General features: G+C 35.6%; 1 protein-coding gene across 1 annotated transcript in view; it reads left to right on the forward strand.

The window, feature by feature from the left end:
• The window catches only part of ankrd6b (ankyrin repeat domain 6b), an 82,640-nt gene extending 71,095 nt beyond the window's left edge, over window positions 1-11,545 (forward strand). The window contains exons 13-14 of the mRNA XM_041065025.1: window positions 11,178-11,330; window positions 11,387-11,545. Of these exons, the coding sequence (XP_040920959.1) occupies window positions 11,178-11,330; window positions 11,387-11,545 (312 nt within the window). The remainder of the gene's footprint in view (window positions 1-11,177; window positions 11,331-11,386) is intronic.
• Window positions 11,546-12,161: the final 616 nt, after the last annotated feature.

The following is a 12,161-nucleotide window of genomic DNA, read 5'->3' on the forward strand; positions in this document are numbered from 1 at the left end:
AAACGTCATAGTATAGTATGGCGTCAAAATGGGCCAAAAAAAGTCATACTTTAGTATGACCTCAAAATGTCATAAAAAACGTCATAGTATAGTATGGCATCAAAATGGGCCCAAAAAAGTCATACTTTAGTATGACCTCAAAATGTCTGAAAAAACGTCATAGTATAGTATGGCGTCAAAATGGGCCCAAAAAAGTCATACTTTAGTATGACCTCAAAATGTGCCAAAAAACGTCATAGTATAGTATGGCGTCAAAATGGGCCAAAAAAAGTCATACTTTAGTATGACCTCAAAATGTCTGAAAAAACGTCATAGTATAGTATGGCATCAAAATGGGCCCAAAAAAGTCATACTTTAGTATGACCTCAAAATGTCATAAAAAACGTCATAGTATAGTATGGCATCAAAATGGGCCAAAAAAAGTCATACTTTAGTATGACCTCAAAATGTCATAAAAAACGTCATAGTATAGTATGGCATCAAAATGGGCCAAAAAAAGTCATACTTTAGTATGACCTCAAAATGTCTGAAAAAACGTCATAGTATAGTATGGCATCAAAATGGGCCCAAAAAAGTCATACTTTAGTATGACCTCAAAATGTGCCAAAAAACGTCATAGTATAGTATGGCGTCAAAATGGGCCAAAAAAAGTCATACTTTAGTATGACCTCAAAATGTCTGAAAAAACGTCATAGTATAGTATGGCATCAAAATGGGCCCAAAAAAGTCATACTTTAGTATGACCTCAAAATGTCATAAAAAACGTCATAGTATAGTATGGCATCAAAATGGGCCCAAAAAAGTCATACTTTAGTATGACCTCAAAATGTGCCAAAAAACGTCATAGTATAGTATGGCGTCAAAATGGGTCAAAAAAAGTCATACTTTAGTATGACCTCAAAATGTGCCAAAAAACGTCATAGTATAGTATGGCATCAAAATGGGCCCAAAAAAGTCATACTTTAGTATGACCTCAAAATGGGCCAAAAAAAGTCATACTTTAGTATGACCTCAAAATGTGCCAATAAACGTCATAGTATAGTATGGCATGAAAATCGGCCAAAAAAAGTCATACTTTAGTATGACCTCAAAATGTGCCAAAAAACGTCATAGTATAATATGGCATCAAAATGGGCCAAAAAAAGTCATACTTTAGTATGACCTCAAAATGTCTGAAAAAACGTCATAGTATAGTATGGCATCAAAATGGGCCAAAAAAAGTCATACTTTAGTATGACCTCAAAATGTCATAAAAAACGTCATAGTATAGTATGGCATCAAAATGGGCCAAAAAAAGTCATACTTTAGTATGACCTCAAAATGTCTGAAAAAACGTCATAGTATAGTATGGCATCAAAATGGGCCCAAAAAAGTCATACTTTAGTATGACCTCAAAATGTGCCAAAAAACGTCATAGTATAGTATGGCATCAAAATGGGCCCAAAAAAGTCATACTTTAGTATGACCTCAAAATGTCATAAAAAACGTCATAGTATAGTATGGCATCAAAATGGGCCCAAAAAAGTCATACTTTAGTATGACCTCAAAATGTCTGAAAAAACGTCATAGTATAGTATGGCATCAAAATGGGCCCAAAAAAGTCATACTTTAGTATGACCTCAAAATGTCATAATAAACGTCATAGTATAGTATGGCATCAAAATCGGCCAAAAAAAGTCATACTTTAGTATGACCTCAAAATGTCATAAAAAACGTCATAGTATAGTATGGCATCAAAATGTGCCAAAAAACGTCATAGTATAGTATGGCATCAAAATCGGCCAAAAAAAGTCATACTTTAGTATGACCTCAAAATGTGCCAAAAAACGTCATAGTATAGTATGGCATCAAAATCGGCCAAAAAAAGTCATACTTTAGTATGACCTCAAAATGTCTGAAAAAACGTCATAGTATAGTATGGCATCAAAATGGGCCAAAAAAAGTCATACTTTAGTATGACCTCAAAATGTCATAAAAAACGTCATAGTATAGTATGGCATCAAAATGGGCCCAAAAAAGTCATACTTTAGTATGACCTCAAAATGTGCCAAAAAACGTCATAGTATAGTATGGCGTCAAAATGGGTCAAAAAAAGTCATACTTTAGTATGACCTCAAAATGTGCCAAAAAACGTCATAGTATAATATGGCATCAAAATGGGCCAAAAAAAGTCATACTTTAGTATGACCTCAAAATGTCTGAAAAAACGTCATAGTATAGTATGGCATCAAAATGGGCCCAAAAAAGTCATACTTTAGTATGACCTCAAAATGTCTGAAAAAACGTCATAGTATAGTATGGCATCAAAATGGGCCAAAAAAAGTCATACTTTAGTATGACCTCAAAATGTCATAAAAAACGTCATAGTATAGTATGGCATCAAAATGGGCCCAAAAAAGTCATACTTTAGTATGACCTCAAAATGTCTGAAAAAACGTCATAGTATAGTATGGCGTCAAAATGGGCCCAAAAAAGTCATACTTTAGTATGACCTCAAAATGTCATAAAAAACGTCATAGTATAGTATGGCATCAAAATGTGCCAAAAAACGTCATAGTATAGTATGGCATCAAAATGGGCCAAAAAAAGTCATACTTTAGTATGACCTCAAAATATCATAAAAAACGTCATAGTATAGTATGGCATCAAAATGGGCCCAAAAAAGTCATACTTTAGTATGACCTCAAAATGTCTGAAAAAACGTCATAGTATAGTATGGCGTCAAAATGGGCCCAAAAAAGTCATACTTTAGTATGACCTCAAAATGTCATAAAAAACGTCATAGTATAGTATGGCATCAAAATGTGCCAAAAAACGTCATAGTATAGTATGGCATCAAAATCGGCCAAAAAAAGTCATACTTTAGTATGACCTCAAAATGTGCCAAAAAACGTCATAGTATAGTATGGCATCAAAATCGGCCAAAAAAAGTCATACTTTAGTATGACCTCAAAATGTCATAAAAAACGTCATAGTATAGTATGGCGTCAAAATGGGCCAAAAAAAGTCATACTTTAGTATGACCTCAAAATGGGCCAAAAAACGTCATAGTATAGTATGGCGTCAAAATGGGCCAAAAAAAGTCATACTTTAGTATGACCTCAAAATGGGCCAATAAACGTCATAGTATAGTATGGCATGAAAATCGGCCAAAAAAAGTCATACTTTAGTATGACCTCAAAATGTGCCAAAAAACGTCATAGTATAGTATGGCATCAAAATGGGCCAAAAAAAGTCATACTTTAGTATGACCTCAAAATGTCTGAAAAAACGTCATAGTATAGTATGGCATCAAAATGGGCCAAAAAAAGTCATACTTTAGTATGACCTCAAAATGTCATAAAAAACGTCATAGTATAGTATGGCTTCAAAATGGGCCAAAAAAAGTCATACTTTAGTATGACCTCAAAATGTCTGAAAAAACGTCATAGTATAGTATGGCATCAAAATGGGCCCAAAAAAGTCATACTTTAGTATGACCTCAAAATGTCATAAAAAACGTCATAGTATAGTATGGCATCAAAATGGGCCAAAAAAAGTCATACTTTAGTATGACCTCAAAATGTCTGAAAAAACGTCATAGTATAGTATGGCGTCAAAATGGGCCCAAAAAAGTCATACTTTAGTATGACCTCAAAATGTGCCAAAAAACGTCATAGTATAGTATGGCGTCAAAATGGGTCAAAAAAAGTCATACTTTAGTATGACCTCAAAATGTGCCAAAAAACGTCATAGTATAGTATGGCATCAAAATGGGCCAAAAAAAGTCATACTTTAGTATGACCTCAAAATGTCTGAAAAAACGTCATAGTATAGTATGGCGTCAAAATGGGCCCAAAAAAGTCATACTTTAGTATGACCTCAAAATGTCTGAAAAAACGTCATAGTATAGTATGGCGTCAAAATGGGTCAAAAAAAGTCATACTTTAGTATGACCTCAAAATGTCATAAAAAACGTCATAGTATAGTATGGCATCAAAATGGGCCCAAAAAAGTCATACTTTAGTATGACCTCAAAATGTGCCAAAAAACGTCATAGTATAGTATGGCATCAAAATGGGCCCAAAAAAGTCATACTTTAGTATGACCTCAAAATGTCTGAAAAAACGTCATAGTATAGTATGGCGTCAAAATGGGCCAAAAAAAGTCATACTTTAGTATGACTTCAAAATGTCATAAAAAACGTCATAGTATAGTATGGCGTAGAAATGGGCCAAAAGAAGTCATACTTTAGTATGACCTCAAAATGTGCCAAAAAACGTCATAGTATATTACGGCATCAAAATGGGCCAAAAAAAGTCATACTTTAGTATAACCTCAAAATGTCATAAAAAACGTCATAGTATAGTATGGCATCAAAATGGGCCAAAAAAAGTCATACTTTAGTATGACCTCAAAATGGGCCAAAAAAAGTCATACTTTAGTATGACCTCAAAATGTGCCAATAAACGTCATAGTATAGTATGGCATGAAAATCGGCCAAAAAAAGTCATACTTTAGTATGACCTCAAAATGTGCCAAAAAACGTCATAGTATAATATGGCATCAAAATGGGCCAAAAAAAGTCATACTTTAGTATGACCTCAAAATGTCTGAAAAAACGTCATAGTATAGTATGGCATCAAAATGGGCCAAAAAAAGTCATACTTTAGTATGACCTCAAAATGTCATAAAAAACGTCATAGTATAGTATGGCATCAAAATGGGCCAAAAAAAGTCATACTTTAGTATGACCTCAAAATGTCTGAAAAAACGTCATAGTATAGTATGGCATCAAAATGGGCCCAAAAAAGTCATACTTTAGTATGACCTCAAAATGTGCCAAAAAACGTCATAGTATAGTATGGCATCAAAATGGGCCAAAAAAAGTCATACTTTAGTATGACCTCAAAATGTCTGAAAAAACGTCATAGTATAGTATGGCATCAAAATGGGCCCAAAAAAGTCATACTTTAGTATGACCTCAAAATGTCATAAAAAACGTCATAGTATAGTATGGCATCAAAATGGGCCCAAAAAAGTCATACTTTAGTATGACCTCAAAATGTCATAAAAAACGTCATAGTATAGTATGGCATCAAAATGGGCCAAAAAAAGTCATACTTTAGTATGACCTCAAAATGTCTGAAAAAACGTCATAGTATAGTATGGCATCAAAATGGGCCCAAAAAAGTCATACTTTAGTATGACCTCAAAATGTGCCAAAAAACGTCATAGTATAGTATGGCGTCAAAATGGGTCAAAAAAAGTCATACTTTAGTATGACCTCAAAATGTGCCAAAAAACGTCATAGTATAGTATGGCATCAAAATGGGCCCAAAAAAGTCATACTTTAGTATGACCTCAAAATGTCTGAAAAAACGTCATAGTATAGTATGGCATCAAAATGGGCCCAAAAAAGTCATACTTTAGTATGACCTCAAAATGTCTGAAAAAACGTCATAGTATAGTATGGCATCAAAATGGGTCAAAAAAAGTCATACTTTAGTATGACCTCAAAATGTCATAAAAAACGTCATAGTATAGTATGGCATCAAAATGGGCCCAAAAAAGTCATACTTTAGTATGACCTCAAAATGTCTGAAAAAACGTCATAGTATAGTATGGCATCAAAATGGGCCCAAAAAAGTCATACTTTAGTATGACCTCAAAATGTCTGAAAAAACGTCATAGTATAGTATGGCATCAAAATGGGCCAAAAAAAGTCATACTTTAGTATGACCTCAAAATGTCATAAAAAACGTCATAGTATAGTATGGCATCAAAATGGGCCCAAAAAAGTCATACTTTAGTATGACCTCAAAATGTCTGAAAAAACGTCATAGTATAGTATGGCATCAAAATGGGCCCAAAAAAGTCATACTTTAGTATGACCTCAAAATGTCTGAAAAAACGTCATAGTATAGTATGGCATCAAAATGGGCCCAAAAAAGTCATACTTTAGTATGACCTCAAAATGTCATAATAAACGTCATAGTATAGTATGGCATCAAAATCGGCCAAAAAAAGTCATACTTTAGTATGACCTCAAAATGTCATAAAAAACGTCATAGTATAGTATGGCATCAAAATGTGCCAAAAAACGTCATAGTATAGTATGGCATCAAAATCGGCCAAAAAAAGTCATACTTTAGTATGACCTCAAAATGTGCCAAAAAACGTCATAGTATAGTATGGCATCAAAATCGGCCAAAAAAAGTCATACTTTAGTATGACCTCAAAATGTCTGAAAAAACGTCATAGTATAGTATGGCATCAAAATGGGCCAAAAAAAGTCATACTTTAGTATGACCTCAAAATGTCATAAAAAACGTCATAGTATAGTATGGCATCAAAATGTGCCAAAAAACGTCATAGTATAGTATGGCATCAAAATCGGCCAAAAAAAGTCATACTTTAGTATGACCTCAAAATGTGCCAAAAAACGTCATAGTATAGTATGGCGTCAAAATGGGCCAAAAAAAGTCATACTTTAGTATGACCTCAAAATGTCTGAAAAAACGTCATAGTATAGTATGGCATCAAAATGGGCCAAAAAAAGTCATACTTTAGTATGACCTCAAAATGTCATAAAAAACGTCATAGTATAGTATGGCGTAGAAATGGGCCAAAAAAAGTCATACTTTAGTATGACCTCAAAATGTGCCAAAAAACGTCATAGTATAGTATGGCGTCAAAATGGGCCCAAAAAAGTCATACTTTAGTATGACCTCAAAATGTCATAAAAAACATCATAGTATAGTATGGCGTCAAAATGGGCCAAAAAAAGTCATACTTTAGTATGACCTCAAAATGTCATAAAAAACGTCATAGTATAGTATGGCGTCAAAATCGGCCAAAAAAAGTCATACTTTAGTATGACCTCAAAATGTCTGAAAAAACGTCATAGTATAGTATGGCGTCGAAATGGGCCAAAAAAAGTCATACTTTAGTATGACCTCAAAATGTCATAAAAAACGTCATAGTATAGTATGGCGTCGAAATGGGCCAAAAAAAGTCATACTTTAGTATGACCTCAAAATGTCATAAAAAACGTCATAGTATAGTATGGCATCAAAATGGGCCAAAAAAAGTCATACTTTAGTATGACCTCAAAATGTGCCAAAAAACGTCATAGTATAGTATGGCGTCAAAATGGGTCAAAAAAAGTCATACTTTAGTATGACCTCAAAATGTCATAAAAAACGTCATAGTATAGTATGGCGTCAAAATGGGCCAAAAAAAGTCATACTTTAGTATGACCTCAAAATGGGCCAAAAAACGTCATAGTATAGTATGGCGTCAAAATGGGCCAAAAAAAGTCATACTTTAGTATGACCTCAAAATGTGCCAATAAACGTCATAGTATAGTATGGCATGAAAATCGGCCAAAAAAAGTCATACTTTAGTATGACCTCAAAATGTGCCAAAAAACGTCATAGTATAGTATGGCATCAAAATGGGCCAAAAAAAGTCATACTTTAGTATGACCTCAAAATGTCTGAAAAAACGTCATAGTATAGTATGGCGTCAAAATGGGCCAAAAAAAGTCATACTTTAGTATGACCTCAAAATGTCATAAAAAACGTCATAGTATAGTATGGCTTCAAAATGGGCCAAAAAAAGTCATACTTTAGTATGACCTCAAAATGTCTGAAAAAACGTCATAGTATAGTATGGCGTCAAAATGGGCCCAAAAAAGTCATACTTTAGTATGACCTCAAAATGTCATAAAAAACGTCATAGTATAGTATGGCGTCAAAATGGGCCAAAAAAAGTCATACTTTAGTATGACCTCAAAATGTCTGAAAAAACGTCATAGTATAGTATGGCGTCAAAATGGGCCCAAAAAAGTCATACTTTAGTATGACCTCAAAATGTGCCAAAAAACGTCATAGTATAGTATGGCGTCAAAATGGGTCAAAAAAAGTCATACTTTAGTATGACCTCAAAATGTGCCAAAAAACGTCATAGTATAGTATGGCATCAAAATGGGCCAAAAAAAGTCATACTTTAGTATGACCTCAAAATGTCTGAAAAAACGTCATAGTATAGTATGGCGTCAAAATGGGCCCAAAAAAGTCATACTTTAGTATGACCTCAAAATGTCTGAAAAAAAACGTCATAGTATAGTATGGCATCAAAATGGGCCCAAAAAAGTCATACTTTAGTATGACCTCAAAATGTCTGAAAAAACGTCATAGTATAGTATGGCATCAAGATGGGCCAAAAAATGTCATACTTTAGTATGACCTCAAAATGTGCCAAAAAAAGTCATACTTTAGTATGACCTCAAAATATGCCAAAAAACGTCATAGTATAGTATGGCATCAAAATGGGCCCAAAAAAGTCATACTTTAGTATGACCTCAAAATGTCATAAAAAACGTCATAGTATAGTATGGCATCAAAATGTGCCAAAAAACGTCATAGTATAGTATGGCATCAAAATGGGCCAAAAAAAGTCATACTTTAGTATGACCTCATAATGTCATAAAAAACGTCATAGTATAGTATGGCGTAGAAATGGGCCAAAAAAAGTCATACTTTAGTATGACCTCAAAATGTGCCAAAAAACGTCATAGTATAGTATGGCATCAAAATGGGCCCAAAAAAGTCATACTTTAGTATGACCTCAAAATGTCTGAAAAAACATCATAGTATAGTATGGCGTCAAAATGGGCCAAAAAAAGTCATACTTTAGTATGACCTCAAAATGTCATAAAAAACGTCATAGTATAGTATGGCGTCAAAATCGGCCAAAAAAAGTCATACTTTAGTATGACCTCAAAATGTCTGAAAAAACGTCATAGTATAGTATGGCGTCGAAATGGGCCAAAAAAAGTCATACTTTAGTATGACCTCAAAATGTGCCAAAAAACGTCATAGTATAGTATGGCATCAAAATGGGCCAAAAAAAGTCATACTTTAGTATGACCTCAAAATGTCTGAAAAAACGTCATAGTATAGTATGGCATCAAAATGGGCCCAAAAAAGTCATACTTTAGTATGACCTCAAAATGTCATAAAAAACGTCATAGTATAGTATGGCTTCAAAATGGGCCAAAAAAAGTCATACTTTAGTATGACCTCAAAATGTCTGAAAAAACGTCATAGTATAGTATGGCATCAAAATGGGCCCAAAAAAGTCATACTTTAGTATGACCTCAAAATGTCATAAAAAACGTCATAGTATAGTATGGCATCAAAATGGGCCAAAAAAAGTCATACTTTAGTATGACCTCAAAATGTCTGAAAAAACGTCATAGTATAGTATGGCGTCAAAATGGGCCCAAAAAAGTCATACTTTAGCATGACCTCAAAATGTGCCAAAAAACGTCATAGTATAGTATGGCGTCAAAATGGGTCAAAAAAAGTCATACTTTAGTATGACCTCAAAATGTGCCAAAAAACGTCATAGTATAGTATGGCATCAAAATGGGCCCAAAAAAGTCATACTTTAGTATGACCTCAAAATGTCTGAAAAAACGTCATAGTATAGTATGGCGTCAAAATGGGCCCAAAAAAGTCATACTTTAGTATGACCTCAAAATGTCTGAAAAAAAAACGTCATAGTATAGTATGGCGTCAAAATGGGCCAAAAAAAGTCATACTTTAGTATGACCTCAAAATGTCATAAAAAACGTCATAGTATAGTATGGCATCAAAATGGGCCAAAAAAAGTCATACTTTAGTATGACCTCAAAATGTCTGAAAAAACGTCATAGTATAGTATGGCATCAAAATGGGCCCAAAAAAGTCATACTTTAGTATGACCTCAAAATGTCATAAAAAACGTCATAGTATAGTATGGCGTCAAAATGGGCCAAAAAAAGTCATACTTTAGTATGACCTCAAAATGTCTGAAAAAACGTCATAGTATAATATGGCATCAAAATGGGCCCAAAAAAGTCATACTTTAGCATGACCTCAAAATGTGCCAAAAAACGTCATAGTATAGTATGGCGTCAAAATGGGTCAAAAAAAGTCATACTTTAGTATGACCTCAAAATGTGCCAAAAAACGTCATAGTATAGTATGGCATCAAAATGGGCCCAAAAAAGTCATACTTTAGTATGACCTCAAAATGTCTGAAAAAACGTCATAGTATAGTATGGCGTCAAAATGGGCCCAAAAAAGTCATACTTTAGTATGACCTCAAAATATCATAAAAAACGTCATAGTATAGTATGGCGTCAAAATGGGCCCAAAAAAGTCATACTTTAGTATGACCTCAAAATGTCTGAAAAAACGTCATAGTATAGTATGACCTCAAAATGTGCCAAAAAATGTCATACTTTAGTATGACCTCAAAATATGCCAAAAACGTCATAGTATAGTATGGCATCAAAATGGGCCCAAAAAAGTCATACTTTAGTATGACCTCAAATGTCATAAAAAACGTCATAGTATAGTATGGCATCAAAATGTGCCAAAAAACGTCATAGTATAGTATGGCATCAAAATGGGCCCAAAAAAGTCATACTTTAGTATGACCTCAAAATGTCTGAAAAAAACGTCATAGTATAGTATGGCATCAAAATGGGCCAAAAAAAGTCATACTTTAGTATGACCTCAAAATGTCATAAAAAACGTCATGGTATAGTATGGCGTAGAAATGGGCTAAAAAAAGTCATACTTTAGTAGGACCTCAAAATGTCATCAAAAACGTCATAGTATAGTATGGCGTCAAAATCGGCCAAAAAAAGTCATACTTTAGTATGACCACAAAATGTGCCAAAAAACGTCATAGTATAGTATGGCATCAAAATGGGCCCAAAAAAGTCATACTTTAGTATCATCACAGTGTCAATGTTAGTGAGACGGGGCGGTAGTCATTCAGGCACGAGACAACTGGTTTCTTTGTCACTGGTACTATGGTGGATGTTTGGAAGCATGTAGGAGCCGTGGCCTGGAGCTCTGTCAAGTGAGAGTAGTAGTGTTTGGTGGCTAACATGGCATTGATACAGCAGTCCATGTTGATGTAGATGCTGAGATGTCCGCCTCGGCTCTTACCAGAGTCCGGGTCTTAGTGGAGCATTTACGGTCAAGCTGTGTAAATAGAAGCATAGTATAATTACAGGCTAATGTAACCAGATACATTAATGGTAGAATTATGTCAGTATAATGTTTCTGTTGAGATGGAACCTGAAATCACCGACAGTAAATACGGACACTGTTTTACTTATTGTGATGCAGGCTCCTCTGAATGGCTGCCGCTGTGAACCTCTCATCAATAAATTGGAAAACCAGCTCGAGGCCACAAAGGAGGAGATGAAGACCGAGATCCACACTGTCCAAGACCTAATGAACAGCAAGATTGGTCAGCTGGACCGCAAGAACAAACAGCAGGTAACAGGCATGATAACGGAGGGTTACTTGCGTAATCCCTGGTTCTTTGATAACAGAGTGAGGTGTTTCACTATGGGAATCGCCTTGGCGTGAACAACTGCGGAAGCTCCAATGACATCACGTCTGTCGGCGACAGACTGGTCGAGCCGTGCTCGGAGACCCGCCCCCTGCTTGGCCTGCGCTTAGGAGGAGGGGCCCGGGAAACAAACAGCTGATTGGTTCTCCTAAACCCAGAGCCCGCACGGGGCACAGTGTGTGAAGCCGTCTTTCCTCTTCTGAGGAGAACGGTGGAGGGTGAAAAGCCAACAGCTCTAAAGTAGGACATCTGTATGATGACTCCAGTACTTTAGGGACATGCTTTAGCACGCCCAGGGGCCATCTGCAAACAGGAAGGGTCGACTGACAAAGCCTGTAGGTCAGTCACTCGCTTTGCAGTGGTCAGATGGCGTTGAGAGCAGAGATGATGCAGAGAAGATGCAGAGAAGCTGGCCGTCGCTGAAAATCCCTCATCATTAGCAGCCCCAATTGCACCACAACCAATTATCCCCGACGCCATGAGACCGAGAAGTCGGAGACACAATCGGAACGTCACCACGTTTCCCGGTAGAAAAAGTGCGAGACAGTGTGTGAATGCGCTCTCCCTCTCCCCTGACAGCCTGACGCGATAAGAGAGGGAGTTTATGCAGAGCCCTAAATACTCTGTGCATTGCGTCGGCTGCAGGCGGCTCTTGGCCTCGTTTATTCTGAAACCGAGGTCTGTGAGGTGATGCAACACCGTGGCAGAATCTTTGAGCGCCTGCTGCAGCGAGAGAGAGCATATGGGATAATCGT

Source organism: Toxotes jaculatrix, chromosome 19, assembly GCF_017976425.1.
Source record: "Toxotes jaculatrix isolate fToxJac2 chromosome 19, fToxJac2.pri, whole genome shotgun sequence".
Classification (NCBI taxonomy): Eukaryota; Metazoa; Chordata; class Actinopteri; family Toxotidae; genus Toxotes; species Toxotes jaculatrix.